The sequence below is a fragment of the Hippocampus zosterae genome, chromosome 6 (assembly GCF_025434085.1).
Source record: "Hippocampus zosterae strain Florida chromosome 6, ASM2543408v3, whole genome shotgun sequence".
NCBI lineage: Eukaryota > Metazoa > Chordata > Actinopteri > Syngnathiformes > Syngnathidae > Hippocampus > Hippocampus zosterae.
Window position 1 is genome coordinate 9083064 of NC_067456.1, and position 17574 is coordinate 9100637.

The 17574-nt window shown below is 41.8% G+C and overlaps 1 protein-coding gene and 1 non-coding gene across 5 annotated transcripts; one reads left to right on the forward strand and one right to left on the reverse strand.

Moving 5' to 3' along the window:
- Positions 1-265: 265 nt before the first annotated feature.
- Positions 266-17270, reverse strand: septin5a (septin 5a). Of its 4 annotated transcripts, XM_052067246.1 has the most exons (12): positions 17134-17270; positions 16948-16961; positions 5310-5400; positions 4995-5081; positions 3793-3916; positions 3586-3720; positions 3204-3321; positions 2497-2598; positions 1940-2036; positions 1723-1858; positions 1392-1494; positions 266-1165 (listed from the first exon to the last, which is right to left on the reverse strand). In XM_052067246.1, the coding sequence occupies exons 1-12, from the start codon at positions 17177-17179 to the stop codon at positions 1106-1108; spliced, it is 1113 nt and encodes a 370-aa protein (XP_051923206.1). In that variant the 5' UTR covers positions 17180-17270; the 3' UTR covers positions 266-1105. The 4 variants fall into 4 exon arrangements, with proteins under 4 accessions (XP_051923206.1, XP_051923207.1, XP_051923204.1 ...); XM_052067247.1 differs by lacking the exon at positions 16948-16961 and having other exon boundaries at positions 17120-17212; XM_052067244.1 differs by lacking the exons at positions 16948-16961; positions 17134-17270 and adding an exon at positions 11515-11688.
- Positions 6865-6936, forward strand: trnag-ucc (transfer RNA glycine (anticodon UCC)). The gene has a single exon. It is a non-coding gene; the product is annotated as a tRNA-Gly (tRNA).
- Positions 17271-17574: the final 304 nt, after the last annotated feature.

Here is a 17574-nt window from a genome sequence, read left to right on the forward strand (position 1 = left end):
ATTCCTTCAGTTAAAAAATGAAAACAGAAAAAAAAGAACAAAAATTCTATGTCGTGTATGTCTTTCGAACAAATATGAACAACTTTAACCAAAAAAAAAATGAAACGCTCACATTTCTCAAGACTTACAGACCTTATTATGTATGCCTACGTCATGATGTCAGGATGAAGGAAGACTGGCTGCTGGAGATAAATGATGACAAAAGGAATAACCCCACAAGCTCTGTGACAGCTGGAAAAGATGGACAACTTCTTCACGGCAAACATTTACAGAATGACGACGTTTATTATTTGTCAAGTTGGACAGAAGGAAGATTTCCTCTGTTGGCGCACGTTCACACATTGTTCTTCTTCACTTTCACAATTCACACTTTCCAAAACAAAAAATGTCAACTCTCCAGTATTTGCTCCTCTACATAAGCAAAAAAAAAAAAAAAATGTCAGAGAAGATTTCGAGGCGAGCGCAAAATGTCAGCTGTGAAGCAATGGAGAATGTCAAGTAGGCAAGTAGCGGCAGCATGCTTACGCAACAACCCTGTCAGCATAATAATAATTATTATCATTATTGGTGTTCACAGTTAACATTTGATCCCGGGCGATAAGTGCGGTTTGAAACCAGCCAAACGACAACAACAACAAAAAAAGCTGCTTCCACATCCTGCATTGCAATAAATAATGCATTCCTTATGTTTATCAGATCAATTTAAATAAAGGGAAAGCAACTGTGCAAAAAGACGAATAGGGAGATTTGGACCACCAGAAGAGGATCAATAACACAAAGACACTCCGTCACGCACGGAATTAAAAAAAACAAAACACCATTAAAATCTGGATTGCTGCACAGTCATACCCATAAAAAGTATCCGCCAAATGTTTTGCGCTGTATTTATAAATGAGGTGATTAGTGATTAAAATGAGGCTTTTCTATTGTTCAACCGCAGTTGGGGGAATGCAGTGGGAGGGGGTCATAGTTTAAGGTGGGGGGTGGGAGAGAGGCCTTGGATAAAACAAGCATCCAGGCAAACGAGTTATACAAAAGCACCAAAACTGAACCTAAATGTACAGCCAATGAACAACAAAATAAAAATCCATGTTGCGTCGCGTTGCTAGTCTTTGTCGTGCATCTGCTGCTGCATTTTGGTCAGCATCTCCTGCATCCTCTTCAGCTGATCGCACACAGAAGAAGAAGGTTTCCGTACATTGAAGGCCATAAATGTACAATTTCTTCTCTTGAATTCTGATTTGATATTTATGCAGCGCCAGAGCGAGGCAAATTCATCTCATTTGTGCCACCCGCATTCTTGACAATAAAGGTGACACGGATCATCATCGGCGCAATAAAATGCAAGCAGAGAACAATAAAGCTTGTCATCATTCCATTTGTCGTCTTACCTCCTCATCTTTCAGTTTAATCAGCTTTTCTGTGTCCACATCGGGAGTGGACAGCGGCAGGATCGGGATGGGACTTTCCATACGGTTGTCCTGTGCCAGTTTACTGGGGGCGAAAAAAAAAGAACAAAGGCGGATCAGCGTCGAAATCCCCAAACATCAGCAGTTAGGTGTTTGCGAAGTTTGTGTACAAAACACAAGTACCCGTATAAGGGGGTCAACGGGAACAAAATACAGGATCACGTCGCAAACACGAATTGAGACGCGCTCTAAGACACACTCATGAATTTGTAAACGTGAATTCTGTCCCTCGGTGTAATCAAACACTTCGCACCTCGTCATCTCCTGTATGCACTGCGCTCTGTAGTTCTCATAGTGGACGTCGCAGGTGACATCTTTGAGGTCGTGCATGTGCGAGCGGATCAGCATGTTCCTCAACTTCACAAAGTCGCAGTGGGATTGGTTTTCCACTGCAAAGCGTAAACGCAATTTTCAACGTGGGTCGTTTTGCTTTTCGGAAGTGGCGAAAAGGAAATCGATGATGACATCACCTTCAACAATTCCCCAGGGGTAGAGTCGCCCTCGCACTCGCTGTCCTCGAGCTTCCACCACCGTGTTACTGCCAATCACCGCGAATGGGGTGCACTCCTGCATACACGTACAATTATGGATTTGAATGTCGCCGTCATAAAACTTTTCCAGGCTCTATGCCATTTATGTCCACCTTGCTTTATTGTTTTAATGGTCCATCTTTGCCTTTTTGTGGTACTAGTTTTAATCATTAATATATTTTTGCAATTTCATGAATTAGTCTTGCTTTCCGAAAGGGGCGTCGTGCTGCTCTCAATGGCACACATGAATGACACAATTTTCATTTGGAGAAGTACAGATATCCTCTGCCGATCAGGGAAAATAATTACATTTTATTATGAGTGGTGGAAGCACCCTGCATGTGTTCACTGTAGTAACACATGTTTTAGAAACACATCTTGAATTGAGAATATTCAGCCACAACCAATGTTATAAAACGTGTATATTGCGCAGACAAACTGAAATGTAAAGGGTTACAAATATTAACTGCATTATAACTAAATCCATCGATGCCCACCTTCAACTCTTTATCGAGTTGCTTGAACTCCTCATCCTCATCTGAATCGCATTCGGGGAACTGATAGACTTTGATGCCAAACTTGTCGATTTCTTCTCGTATCTGCGCACGCACACACGCACACACAAACACACACACACACACTGCAATCAGAATGAGTGTCAACCACAGCGTGAGCATGTAAGCCAAGAGTCCCCAAACTTTTTCCCTTCACTGAGAGGGGCCAAGTTCGGTTTGGAACAAAAAGTGTGACGATCGCAGGAGGTGTCGAGACATCAACATTTATTGTTTTCCAAAAAGCCACACATAACCATGTATTAACCTTTTTCCAGGCTCTTGACAGGCACAATTTATGAAATCAATAATAACCAATCTTTTTTTTCTCTTTTACATAATCTTTTCGCCGTTAGTCCATTTTTTTTTACAAGAGTGCATCGCAGATTTTAATTATTCATTTATTTATTTTGGGGAGAGAGGAGTTCCGAATAGGGCAGGACTGCAAAAGGGTGGAATAGAATGTTATGTCCTATGCATCTACAAGTCTCGATCACCTGGTCAGACCTGGAGGGGGACCCCCCCCCCCCACCAAAAAAACTTAATAACACATATTTGGTATTGTTCAGGGGGCCTAGGAAAATGCAGAGGCGGGCCACATTCGGCCCGCGGGCCGTAATTTGGGGACAAATGATGTAAGCGGTTGGACTCACTCGATCCTTCAGCTTCTTGATCTCGGTGGGAGTGAGGCAGTCAGCTTTGGCGATGAGTGGGATGATGTTCACCTTTTCGTGGAGAGCTTTCATAAATTCCACATCCACTGGTCGCAACCTGAGCCAAGAGATGCACAGTTAGCGTAGGGTTCTGTATGCGTGTTTTAGTTGAAATGACATTGGCCAACACGACAGATTCTGGAAGCCTTGGGCGGATTATTCACACAGCAGGGGCAGAGCGGCTGAAATCTGACTGGATGAAATAATCTAATAAACAGAAAGTAAACGCAGCCAAACACGATGGAATGTACGGGATGGACTGTTGGGAATAAATGAATAAAACTTAATGGAAATGTGTGTGTGCGCGTGTGTAGGTCATTACCCGTGACCGAATGGAGGGATGAAGTAAAGGCAGCAGTGGACCCTGTTGTCCTGGATGTTCTTCCTATTGAGGCCGCTCTCGTCTCGGAAGTACTGCTCGAACTGCTGGTCGATGTAGTCTGTGATGGGCTTCCAGCTACACACGCACACACACACATTAGTACATTCGCAGTTTCTTCAGCCCCAAACTGAGGCAATCACAGCCCACCACTCATTGTTGTTAACGGCATCCCCGAAACCCGGCGTGTCGACGATGGTGAGCTTGAGCTTGACTCCTTTCTCTTCGATGTCCACGGTGTGTTTGATGATCTCCACCGTCTGGTTGATGCGCTCTGGCCACCATGATGACATGAAGAAAAAAGTGAGTGATCTCATGCAGGAAAGGTGTCAATGGACACAAAAATAGGTACACTTGCATAGTGTACATTTAAAACAAGAGCTGTATTTAAACTTCTGCCTTCATAAAGATAAAAGTACTCTGTTTTGATCCTGATATTGGAGATTATTTTATCGTTCTAACCTCATTGGCAATTAACTCAATTCCACTCAGGCTACCATTTGGCAGAAAAATTAGCCCCGATTAAAGGTTATTGTCAAACTAAATAAAAAAAGAGGAGTACATCCACTAATGAATGCTATCGCATAATGTAAAATGCGATAGACAAGATAATGTATTGCATTTATGTGGCCCTGTTGTAACTCTTTACGGAACGGACTCAAATACAACAATTGTCTCTTACGGGCAAATATTATTTATGCCTTGTGAAAAAAACGACTACAGTCATCGTGAAACAATTCCTCGTTTGTGTCGGAATGACGTTATACTGCCCCCCGGTGGCCAAATCTCGCTAACCAAAAGGGGCCACAATGAATTCATTATGATTCACAAACGTTTTGATTCTTTCCATTCTATTTAACAATGTCAGGAATCTGTATTTTTATCAAGTAAAATATGAAAGCGTCAATTTTCTTTAGTAGGATAAGTGGCCCAGGAAACGGATGGGGGGGGGGGGGGTGGAACTGATTAACGGTACTTCCATTCATTTCAATCGCGAACAATGATTTAAGATATTGGCGTTTGAGTTACAAGTGTGGTCACAGTACGAATGAAACTCTCAAAATTGAAATGAGAGTCTCTTCAGCGAGTGGTGTTTTCAGGAAAAAGTGATTAATCAGACTGTTGTTTGCTTCATAAGATACAACACTACTGAACTTGTGTGTGCCACGACATAAGTCATTATTTGAGCTCCAAGTGAAGAAAGCAGATAAGAGGAAGCCACCGCCTGTGGCCGTGTGACATGTTAAAAGTACAAGAGAAAGCGTGTTATATAAATAAATAGCAGACCTCGGAGCACTTCCATCAAGCAGCCAGCCAGCAATGAAAACGTAGCTAATCATGATGAGACTCACCTTCAGCGTTCAGCAGCTTCCTGTCCTTGTAGAGGTCGGTGAGGAACAAGCTGTTGACCAGAGTGGACTTGCCCATTCCAGATTCACCTGATCAGTAAACAGATTATAAAAAAAGTCCATCAAGTAATTGGGGTGGGCCACCCTAGGTGGGGTCGCTTTGCAATTCCAGGGCTGTGACCCAAGGGAGCATGCTTTTTACTTTGCCATACAAGAATAAAGTGGAATTGCATATCCACTCCAGTAGGTGGCAGTGGCACTCTCATTGTCAGAATATTGTCCTGATTGGTGAGAACCGGTAGAAAAGCCACAACTGACCTGCCACCATAAGAGTGAAATCGAAGCCTTTCTTCACCGACTTCCTGTGGACTTGGTTGGGCAGAGTGGCGAAGCCCACATACTGCTTCTCCTACGAAACACAAAACATATGCATGCTTCACTTTGTATGGAGAAGCACGTGTATTTTTTTACCTCCGTCAAAATAATCACAGCAAGGATTGCAGGAATATTGTAAGACCAATTACAGATTATTGAGCATGTGGACTGACAGTCAAGTTTACCAAGTCATCTTCCTGGTAGTAAAACCGCTCTTTACGACTAATGAGATCATCTTCTGAGCCCTAGTTAGCTAATGTCTGCCATAAAGTCGACAGGAACTTGATTCTTAGCTCAGGGCTTGCTCTGGGGAGTTTGCATATCATCGCTGTCCTGTGAAAAACATGGATGTCCATTTTCATCATTAAAAAAAAAAGGAAAAAAGTGAATGGGTTATCCACATTTCGGACATTGGCTGTCGATCGGTCCAGGGTGAAGGCAACCTCTCGCCCCAAATCAGTTGCGATAGGCTCCAGCTTACCTGTGAAGACAACCTCTCTAGAAAGGGTCATGACTGTCTGACATCATCTTCCTTGAACCAGCAAAAAACCCAACTCGTCTCCCTGATTTTGTCACTTTGTTGGATTCATTATTAATTTTCTACCTGTCTCTGCCAAGAATTATAGATGCCCACAATATAGTTCTTTTACATTGTTCTCCAACGAAGGAGCCTGCTCACTCACAAACAGACGGAAAAAAAAACCCAGCCTATGACATTGACACTAGATTTTTTTGCACTGTATTTAAAAGTTCAACCTCAGCAATGGCCCATATGCTCTAAAATAGAAAGCTGACATTATCACTATATGTGGTTCTCAGAGAACACAAATTGGCACTGCTCTGTGAGAAAATACTGTACATCAAATTTGGTGGCAAGTGGAGAAACTTAGACGAACATCACAACGGTCAGCACTTTTCCCCCCCGGCCATCAATTTTCTGTGGCGCTGGTTCTCATGAGAGAAAAAAAAGGAAGAAACCCTGTTCAGAAGCAAGACCGAAGTAAAGGGGTCTTTGAGTTTTCACTCCTGCTGTCCGTGCTAGAACATCGCCACATCCGTTTTTGTGTGTCGACATAACTACAGACTCAGACGGACGTTGGCTGCATGAGGACATTCACACGCACACAGACGCCACATTGACCAGAACTCAAAAAAACAAAAAAACGAGCAACTGTGCAAACACACAGCTGGTCTTTTTATATCCAATGTCAACATGTCAACGCATAAAGACCACCGGTGAGGGGCCGGACGTGGCATGGAGGACACAAGTTGGTCAAAAAAGTCGATGAATGAACTAACACAGCATGAATCGTGTGAGATTTTGAAAGCCAATTAAATCCTCTTGTGGGCAGTTTCCTGTTTGGAATTTACATTTAGGGGCAAGTGGGGAAATTCGCAGCAGGGGGTGATGTGGTGAAAAAAAACACACACACCACAGCCCGATAGGCCTAAAGCTCAGACTCATCTTGGGCAAAACCTCCATTGATTCACCCACAATGCATTGGTGGTATAATGGTTAACATAGCTGCCTTCCAAGCAGTTGATCTGGGTTTGATTCCCAGCCAATGCAAGCTGTGCCTTGTCCTGTCCCCCATCTATCATACCTGACTGCTTCTGTCATGTATGATTTGTGCAATGTTTTGCCCCTAGTGAGCTGTGTTATGCCCAAACATATTCGCCAAACGAAGGAGTGGCGGATTGGGCTACTTGCTGATGCCATTCTGAAAAATTGCAGAAATAAAGGAATTTATTTGGACATTTTGCCTGCTAACAATCTGCTTGCGTCACACTTGAGTGGCAGGCAGTAACCCCGCAGATGCAATAGATGGAAATGTGCAATAAATAAATAAACAAAAGCACTTTTTTTTCAATTAAAGTGGCTGCAAATTGGTTACCCTCCATTTTTTGGATAGATTTTACGGGTTGTTTTTTTTATGGTGCAGTGCTCAGACTATGTGGAGGTCTGCACTCTGCTGAATGACATTTCACATTTCAGTTGGTTTCATGATGACTACAGAGCTGACTTGACAAAAAAATATTGTGCCGATGTAAACTTTGATGGTCGGGAACTCATGTTTTGTCTCTCTCTTATCTTCAAGTCACAAAAGTTGCATGTTGCTCTTATCTTTTTTTCCATCTTGTCAAAAAGATTATCCTTGAATCCAAATGTACGGCACTTGCTCAATGAGGCAACTTTAGCCGATGTCTGTGATGTTGCCAGATTAACGGCAAACACATTAAAAAAATAAAATTAAAAATGACATTTTCCTTCAAAAACAAAAGCTACTCTATATTACCAAATGAAGATTTTCGGATGTACCCAGAATGACTTGTCAAGTCATTGAGTTCAAGTCGAGTCTTTCAAGTTATTGCCAAGCAGTTGACGAATCATAAAATCAGCCACTGGAGTTGGCTTGAGTTCAAGTCCTGTAACTGGAGTGCCCCTCCCTACCACCACCAGCACAGATTGCTAACACTGCAAAATAAAAACATACAACACTGTTTGGGAACCAAAATAAAAAAAATGTCCTAACAAAATCAATAAAATTGCACATTTGACAGTTATATTAATAACAAAGAAAATGGTGTCTGTATATGATCAAGGTACTTTTCCTAAATGTAATCTGTAAACAGATGCTGCCCCCACCATTTTCTTTCCATATAAAACACCACAGACACTTTTGAATCCCAACTTTATACCTTCTGTCTGGCCGTTCTCACGCGTGGGCACAGGAGTTTTTCCACTAGTTTCTCCTGCAGCATGATGGCATCCATGCTATAAGTGCACCAAAAGCTGCTGGCCGACGTGTCCACCCAGCCAAAGAATAGTCCAACGGGATCGGGATACAAACAAACGGGAAGCCTCAACACGCACAAAATAAACTCCCCTTTTACGATCTTCCCTGTTTCTTTTTTTTTTTAATACCCCTTGTCTCCGTCTGCCCCTGTTCAGACAGGTACACAGGAATTCACACTGCGCGGAGGAAAAACAAAAAGCTAGGCGAAGCGCAGCCAGAGGTGCCAATTTGTGGGAGGAAACCAAGAAAAGGCCTCAAAGAAGTTCATTCATTCGCTCCCTCCCCTTCAGAAAGAGTCTCAACTTTGCTGAGCTTAGCCCGAAAGAGAGAGAGAGAAAACCTGTCTGATCAGGAAGAGGCGCTTGAAGAAACAACACGTGAAATCCACTACCATCTCCTTAGGTTGCAAGTATGGACGCGCTGTCATAACAATAATCAACCTGTGCGGAAAGTCAACCTGTTCATCAACATGCTCAGGGATGTCACAATTTTATAGAGAGAACCTTGAACTGTAATAGCACCTATCAAGCCGGTCCCCAATGAGAAACAGCGACATTATCATCCGAAAGAAACACATTCAATTTGATACATACATTTTAAACGAAGATTAAAAATGCATGGCTGAAGTGCCAAAAGTACTCAGTCTCTGTAGTTACGGTAAGTAGAAGTACAGACAGAGACTTTGGACTTCTTGAGCTTTGCTGAAACGATGGTAGAAAATTGACCTCTAGAAAATCAAACTAAACGTCATCCCTCGTTTGCCAAAAGATGGTCATAAGACTCGCAAACAGAAGCAGAGAACATAAGCCAGCTGAGCGGTTTCAGAAGCTAATTTTCAACTTTCCCGCTTGTCGGGTAGCCTTATCAGCTCTTCTTGATATTTAATTGATTGTACATTTCCCCCACCCAAAATACCATTTCAAACCGATAACATTCAATGTTATCGTAACACTTTAGTCTTACAAATAAGTCACGATAACAGTGTAGCTTACATCGGCTTGTTTACAACTCTTATGCTAGCTTAGTATTGCTAGCATATGATCATACACATTAGTGAGGGTTTTCATCAAAAACCCGAGCTGGGGAGGTGTCGATTTTTCAGGTATTTGTACTTACATAAATACAGTAACAAATTCTTTGGAATTTGTTATTTCCCACCACTGACTGTAGACAACCACTGTGCATTTTGATAAGTTGCTTTACTACTACAGAAACTCTTTCCAGCCTATGGATTTAGGAGGTGGAATGTGCGGCAACAAAGGTTACAGCCAATTTCTTCCAGATGTGACAGGGTTGTGTGCGTGTGTGCGTGTGTGTGTATGTGTGCGTGCGCGGCTCGGGGGTGTCCGTGGCACATGTGATGTGGGCAGCGTATTTGAAGAAAAAAAAAAAAAAGCAGATCTTTTTCTTTCCCACCAAATAGTAGGCACACCCTGTTCGGATGTCATGTCCAGTGAGTTGCACACTTGTACTCCCCATCACAAGGAGACATTGTACTCAAAATAGGGACTTACTTTTTTCTTTTCCCAGCCAATCATTTTCTATACAGTATAGCGATCGTCCTCATCGGTGGTACACCCCTGAATTGGTCGGCAGACAATCGCAGAGCACATAGAGTATCCACCCAAAACCACAAATCAGCGGCCCATGGGCCCCTTCCCCACGATATAGAGAATTGAGCACCTTCGTTTGTTTCAGCGAGCTGCGCCTACGCTTCGTAGATGCATCTTCGGATCGGATAGTTTGTTGGCGCGGTTTTCGTTAGAGTGACTCGTTGTTGACCGTGAATGCGTGCGCATCACCCAGAGGAGTGGAAAAAATGAAATAAATATAAAAAAATCTAATGACAAATGAAAATAAAAAATTGAAAACGAAAAATACAATCGTAAGTAAAACACAAATTTGAATTATATTTAAAAGTTAGAGTTAAAATTAGAATGAAAATCACAAATTTCAAATTAAATGCAAATGAATAACTTAAAATCAAATAAAATTAAATCCAGTCAAATTAAAAAAAATGGACATCATGTGACTTGGACAATTCTTGAAAGTATTTTAATGGGTTGTACTTCGTGTAAAAACCGTGTGTTGAAATACAGGACTTGGTTCTATCAAATTTAGTCTCAAATTAAATGAGCGTGCTGCTATCTCCTGGTCAATAGTGGAATTACTCACAATTTGAGCGAGAGTTACACGAAACAAAAAGTTATAATTGTGCCACAAAAATCCGGGAAGTAGCGAGACCATGAACCTGGAATCTGCTATGGAGGGTCGTTTACTATATTGTGCATTTTCTTGATTAAAGAAGATGACACATTTGTGAAAATTGACAAAAGGGATAGGTCATGACAAGATAATTTTGTTCTAATTTTTGTGTTTATGATGTGTGTGTGTGGGGGGGGGTCATTTGGACTTTGTTGTTTTGGTTTAGGTGAATGTGGAGGGAGTGCATTATGCTAATAAGTTTTCGCTTCGTCTTCATAAATAAAAGGAGCAGATGCACCATGATAGCACGGCAGACAAAGGCCCAACACCCTTTGTCTCATAGGCCAGCTGTCTCACGCACACACATCCTTATGTTCTGTCCTTCCGGCAACTTAATCAGAATCAGACTCATCTTAATTGACCAGGCAACTACAATAAACAAAGTCACGTCATAGAAGTATCGAAAAAGTTTCCATAATGTAAGAGTACCAGTGTGCTGAATGTTGCACATACAGCGCATTTGACAATAAAGTTGTACTTGACTTGCATTTCTTACATTTCAGAGGCAAAAGCATTTGTTTTTCATGGTCTTAAATGATTAGCGGACTGCTGCATATTAAATAATTAATCACTTCAGTACCAAGCTTCTTACTTTTTCTTTTCTGATTGGTATAAAAATGATTTAGTAGATATAAACACATAACGGGGTAGGACTAGATAAGTTTTTTACTTCATCCTACTCTGTTGAACATAATAACTGTGTTGAATGAAGACTGATTTCTTTCTTTTTACTTTTTTATCTACCTTATTTTCTGTCAAATTATTACTGTGTATGTTTTATGTTCAATAAACAAACAAACAAACAAAGATTGATTGTCTTTCACTTGTGTGCACATTCACATGAATGCGTCAATGGAGACAGTATCAACGATCCAAAGCTCAACAGGCAGCCATCAACTTGTTCCTCTTGCGCGTTCAAAGGCATGACATAAGAGGAAGCGACGGTACAATAAAGCCCAGCAGGGAGCGCTTGATTCAAAAACATACAATTGATATTGAAGCCCTTCCAAATGGGTCTAAGGAGAGTGCAAGAGGCTGTCTTCCTAACACGCAACCCAGAAACACTGAAAATGTATCAAAAATACCTGAAGCAGCCCGCAGCGAAGACCTAACTTTCTTTCTGCTTCACAGAGTTGCAATATGAGTAAACAGCTGGCGATAGCGTCCCCACATGGCACTTTTAGGCATGACAGCTGCAAAGTGTTGTCTGACTGAAAGTTTGTTTTTCTGCCTAATGAAGTCATGAAGTCATGGAATCGAGAGAACACAGTCCCACAATAATGAGTTATTTTTGCAAGAATAAAGAATTTACAATGAATTAGAATTACTTTATTTTTTTGAACGAGACTAAAGTTATAGCATTATAAATAAAATGTATTATTATTATTATTATTATGTGAATCGTTGAATGTGTGTGTGTGTGCGTGTGTGCGTGCGTTTTAACACCCCCGAACCCCTTTGTCCAGCACTTGGTGATGAACAGGTCCACATGCACCACACCAGCCTCTATGCTAATGTTAATCTGAGAGGGTGTAATTAATGGTTTTGAGGAACACACCTCAAGTTGAATGAAATGAATCATTTTGATTTGGTCTGAAATAGTAGGCCGCTTCAATATTACGTTGACTCTGTAAACAAGGCAAATGTCAGACTTGACTTTTGAAGATTTCCTGAGAAAACACAGCATCTATCCCCAAATCACCTCTTTTTGCTTTGAACAAATATTCAATGTAAATATTAGATAATATTCTTCGTGTGTTTTAGGGGGGGTGGGGGGGATTTACACTACAGCTCAGACATTTTCACAGAGCTGTAATCCGAATATTATCCAGCAGACCAAACGGGTTGCTCACTTTGAATTTTGGTTTAGCGTATCGTGAAATGTGGGCCAGCCTCCAGCTAATTCCTCAAAGATCCCTTTTGGAACGGTTGCGACTTGCTTTTGAAGGCGAGGCAAGGCAAGGCGAGGCAGCTTTATTTACACTATATAGCACATTTCATAGATACATTTAAAAAGTGGAAGAAATTTAACACTCTTTGAAGGCGTTGAAATTGGCGTTTTAATGGCTTGTATGCTAATAATTGGCTCTCTTGACGAGATTCATTTACGGCTTCATCCCATATAGACGCACGGAAAGATCCTCTTCCTAATTCCGCCAATCTACTCATCCAATCACTAAAAATACAGAGACAACTCACAGACAGTCCGATCTCATACAATTCACTTGACCGAACACTTTTTTTTCATTCACTACTCCTAAATAAAAGTAGTAACTCTAAAATTGTGTTTGATAAATCAAAGAGAAAGAGAATAAGTTCCGACTGTAAGCGAGGCCACAAAGATATTTGAATTTGATTGACCAAGCAAGTCGGGGGAGTGGGAGGGGGCACGCCCAGCGCAATTCAGGATAATGGGGAGCATGAGCCAGCAAGCTCGTATTCGAGGCAAAAGCACACACGACGAGTCGAAAACTTGAAAAAAAAATCGTCGATTAATCTACATCAAGTCAACTGTAGCGGCGACAACAAAAAAAAAAGAAAAGTGAAGTTGGTGAACACCTACACTGGCATGCCTGCCCAGCCATCAAGTGTGAAACAAAAAAACTGTTTCTCCACCGATGGCATGATCAGGCTGGGGGAAGATCGGGAGTCACTTTCAAGCAATGGCCAATCTACACTGTCTGAAAAACGATCACACTCAAACAACCCCGTCCTCTGCGAGTGTGCCCTTTTTCTTCTGTCAAAGTCCAAAGGTAAGCAGAGCTGCACCGACTACTGTTGGATGCACAGATTGGCCTTCGCCAGCAGCAGTTGTCTTGATAAAAGCAGAATGCTACTTCAACGTGAATTATATACCCAAAGTTTTGTCACATGCAAGTAAGCCACCGATTTTGTGACATGGAAAGTTGAAATTGACAAATGCACTTCAAGTGTAATCACAAGGCACTTGAACGTCTTCCTCTATTGTCTATTGAAGACTTCCACTTCACTTCCCACTTGCACACGCTCAATCTGCACTTTGGGGGAAGAGAGAGTCAACATCTGTTCACCACTCTTGGGAAGACGATCGATGCGATGAGAACAATAGGACACTTGATATGCTTTCCTCAATCAATCAATTATTCAGTGTTACACACCACACAGAACTCACACCACTAGAACTTGTGGACGGTTCATGAAAGCCACGTCCACTCTTTCATATCAGAAAAAAAAACAGTTGCCTGGCAACAGTGTTACCACAGCTCACAGGAAATTATGGCAACATCCACCAAATGTCAGCAGCATTATTTTGGACGCTGCGCAGTCCAACGACAGACCAGATGGGATGCGATAAGTGGGAGTGAGACAAGGAAGAGGGGGAAAAAAATGTGAAAAACTTCAAAAAGTAAATATTGAAATACAGTACAGCAGTCGGGTTGGATTTAATGTTGTCAGGCATCATACTAATCCTGGTTTTCCAGAAAAAAATCATAAGCTTGTGTGTGTGTATGTGTGTGCTGATACCATGTGACCTCAAAATGATTTGTGGATGAAGTGGATTTGGTCCAAGTGTGAATTTCTGTGAGAGAGAAAATCTGTCTGTCTGGCTTATCTGCCAGGAAAGGGGCTGCGGGGGGTCATAATTCAATCAGGAGACAAAACAGCAGCCGACAAAGAACAGGATGGGAGCTCACACCTGGACTGCAAAGATACTGACGCATCAAGGAGACCTTTCAATGTCTAACTATCAGTGTTTACACCTGTGTTTTCACACTTTAATCGAGCCAAGACACACCGGAAAAGGTTACAGCGCACGCACAAACTCAAATGTCACAAAAAGTACATACTGTACACACTGTGTGTAATAAGTGTAATCTCCAAAAAGTACAGTGGTGTGTCGACCTAGAAGTGACTGAAACGATCTGTCGCTCTGGCAATTTTTTTGGCGGGGGTTGAGTTTTTTGTTTTTTGTATGTATTTAACAAAACCACATTTCTTTCAATAGTTCAGTAGCTTGTTGCTAACACAAAATGCAATATACCATAGACAGGCTAACGAAATTAGCATCAAAGTTGTGGTAGTTATAACCCCATAAGCAACAGAGACCCTATTTTCAGTCCCAGCGCACGTTTAGAGTATGAGCAGTCTAACTGTGTGGAGTTTTCTTTCTTTTGGTACATTGCTAGACTTTGTACAGGTAGACTTGGGCGTAATGGGGCGTTTGCGCTGTTGTGGGATGAAGCATAGCATTTTTCTGGCCAATCGTGGCGGAAGCACTCATGGCACTTGACATTGTGGAAAAAGAAATCAACTGGATGGAGTTTGTGCATGAGATTGGCACATGAGCTGCAAGATTTCCCTTTGCGGATGACGGAGTCAGCCGTGCATGTGACGTGGGCAGTTGGAGACCGCCTTATACCATGGTCGTGGAGGCATTAATCATGGCAGCAGAAGAAAAGGTCCTGAATACAAGATCGATAGAGGCCGGGGTCAACCGCCATGACCCCAGGTGCAGGCTGTGCAAGGGAGCGCCACAGATGGTGCAGCAGATCGCAGCCGAGTGTAAGAGGCTGGCCGCAAGGGACACATGGAGCGGCATAAACCAGGTAACAGGAATAGTGTACCAAATATGGACGACAGGTTCCAAATCAATTCAAACGTCAGAAGACAGGAGTTGTGATCGATGTAGAAATGTCAAATGATAGAAAAATACGGAAAAAGGGACATGAAGGGAAGAAATGTCATCTGTGCTGTATGTTACACATACAGTAGTTTGACAATAAAGTTTATCTAATACAATGAAGAGCTGACGAAAAACCAATGGTTGAAGGAAGAACTAAAGAGCCAGACAGTGAGAGCAGGGAGAGTACTTTATATACCATCTTAGCATTTGATTTATTGTTCTTTTTCTGTCAATGTGAGGGGGGACTAGAGAAGACTTTTTCGTTTCGTTTAAACGCTCACCGATCAACTTCGCGGTCTTTCGGTGAAGCTCTACCTACTGATAGAATATTATAACAGGAAGTCACCCCGTCCTCTGGTGCAACCCACAAAGTGTCGTGTATGTTCTCTCACATTTTCTCATCGTTGCAAAGGCCTCGAGTCACATGTCTCACACATGAATGTACATATTCATATTGTGGAGGTGACCTAAATATGCGAGGGGCGGGCAGCATGCAGCCTTTATTGTAGCACATATTGGCTAACCGGTACATTAAAGTAACGGATGCCTCGGGCCTCCTGATAAGGCCGTAAAACCATGTGATCCCTCACGGCCAATCAGTAAAGTATGCTAGGAAAAAATATATATTTGAAAAAGTAACATTGACAAATAGAATACTTATCAGGCTTGTAAGCACAATAATTTTCTGGGTTTTAAAAATCTGAATTTTTGAGTGTTTCAATGAGTGCCCTATAAAGGATTAAGCAGATTTGTGGAAACTGCCACTGTGAGCGTGTCCTTAAACAGTTAATAACATTGTGGCCTTACATCACCCTCCTCAGCGCTCTCATAATCCCATAATCATCCGTACATACAACAGCGTGATTATGCTTATTGTTATCGTAATAAGCAAAATTGCACTTTTTGGGAAAAATGCACTGAGTTAAGTGCAGCGCTGCAAAAGACAATAATAAACTTGACGTTTGGAGAGATGGGCAAATAAAATGCATATTTTTCAGAAATTACATTTTCAACTTTGTTTAATTCAATGGCAATATTAGTAAATCACATCATTGTGATTTATGATGCAAAGATTGATACTCTTTGCAAGATTCGCATGAGCTTGATGCAATAACGCAGCACTGGCCTCAACTGTGACGTCTTTCATCCCTATCTGTTCTCCTTCCAAATTTAATCAATTAATTAACTACAAATTGAGGAATTATTCAAAATCATTTTCAGGCAAGGAAAAGCAGACAACAACTGGTAGCCAGCTGATCACAGGGCACAAATACGGAGATTTGCATTCTTACCCTTACATGAGTGGGAAATGAACCCATGCTATCTGCATTTAAATCCGGCGAGTGTAGCGCTACAGTACACCATCCATGACAACCTAAATATGTTAATTTCCATTCCATCTTTTTTTTTTTTAACTTGGTCCAATCAGATAAATGATTCTGTTTAAATATGCCACTGTTGTGACTCAGAGTGCAATTTAATAGTGGCAAATTATGAATGCATGGTCAGCCATTAAGCACTTAGCACATGCAAACATGAGGGAGAAAGGACCTGGTGGTGGGGTGAGCGGAGGTTTGTTGGAGTGGGGGTCCTGGCTCAACAGAACCCTGCAGGCTATATAGCTTTGTTTCTTTTATAAAAGGAAATAAAAACGGAGTGGGGAAAAAAATTATAATGGCTAGAGGAGGATGCTGCTCCACTAAAAATGAAACCTAGCCCACCAGCACAATCGCCCCTCCTCCTCTTCCTCTAAGCATCCTTCATAATATATAAATAATGAAAATCATGCTCCAAAAAGAGAAAGGAAATTCTATCAAAAGAATTTAAAAATGAGACAATAAATGCTATACCTTACCTCGGCAGTTTCCTCTGTAGGCCACGATACACACGATGGATTCGAGGATGGAAGATGAGGAGAAGGAGCAGGTGCAAGGTTGCACATCGACGCCCAGAAACACACACACGCACACACAACGAAGCGCTTCTGTTAACGAAACATGTTCCAAACGAGAGCAGAGAAGAAGCACGAAATAAGGCTCACCCGTCTTTACCGGAATCCGGCTCTTGTATCGGATGCTGGCCGTCATGTCGACCGCTCAACGAGATGCGCCCCGCTCGGCTGCCACACGCACACGCAAGCAGCGAGAGGGAGGGGGAAAAAAACAAAAAAAGAGGCCGACAGTCAGGGATGAAAGCCGCGCCCATCGCCCTGGCTCAGCCAATCAGCTCACTGAATGGCCAACAAGCAGGAAATGAATTGAGGATACTGAAGGTATTCAAGAACGTCAACGTTCAATATTCTAGCAGCTAAAATAAAGAACAAATTCACAGGTTCTGACGCTAAATTGTGTGTGTATGTAATAACATATATATACTGTATAATTATTACACTCGCTTATGATTGAGTCACTAACAAGAACGCTTTATTTAATGTATTTGTTACTCCAGTTTTATCATGCGTCACTTTTTATCCACCTGTATC

What these genes read in the sequence shown, in the direction of transcription:
- septin5a (XM_052067244.1), bottom strand. Translation starts at nt 11,673, where the DNA reads ATGACTTCATTAGGCAGAAAAACAAACTTTCAGTCAGACAACACTTTG. An exon ending in CCCCTGGGGAATTGTTGAAG is followed by an intron (nt 1,859 to 1,939) that starts GTGATGTCATCA and finishes TACGCTTTGCAG; the next exon opens with TGGAAAACCAATCCCACTGC. An exon ending in TGCATACAGGAGATGACGAG is followed by an intron (nt 1,495 to 1,722) that starts GTGCGAAGTGTT and finishes TTTCGCCCCCAG; the next exon opens with TAAACTGGCACAGGACAACC.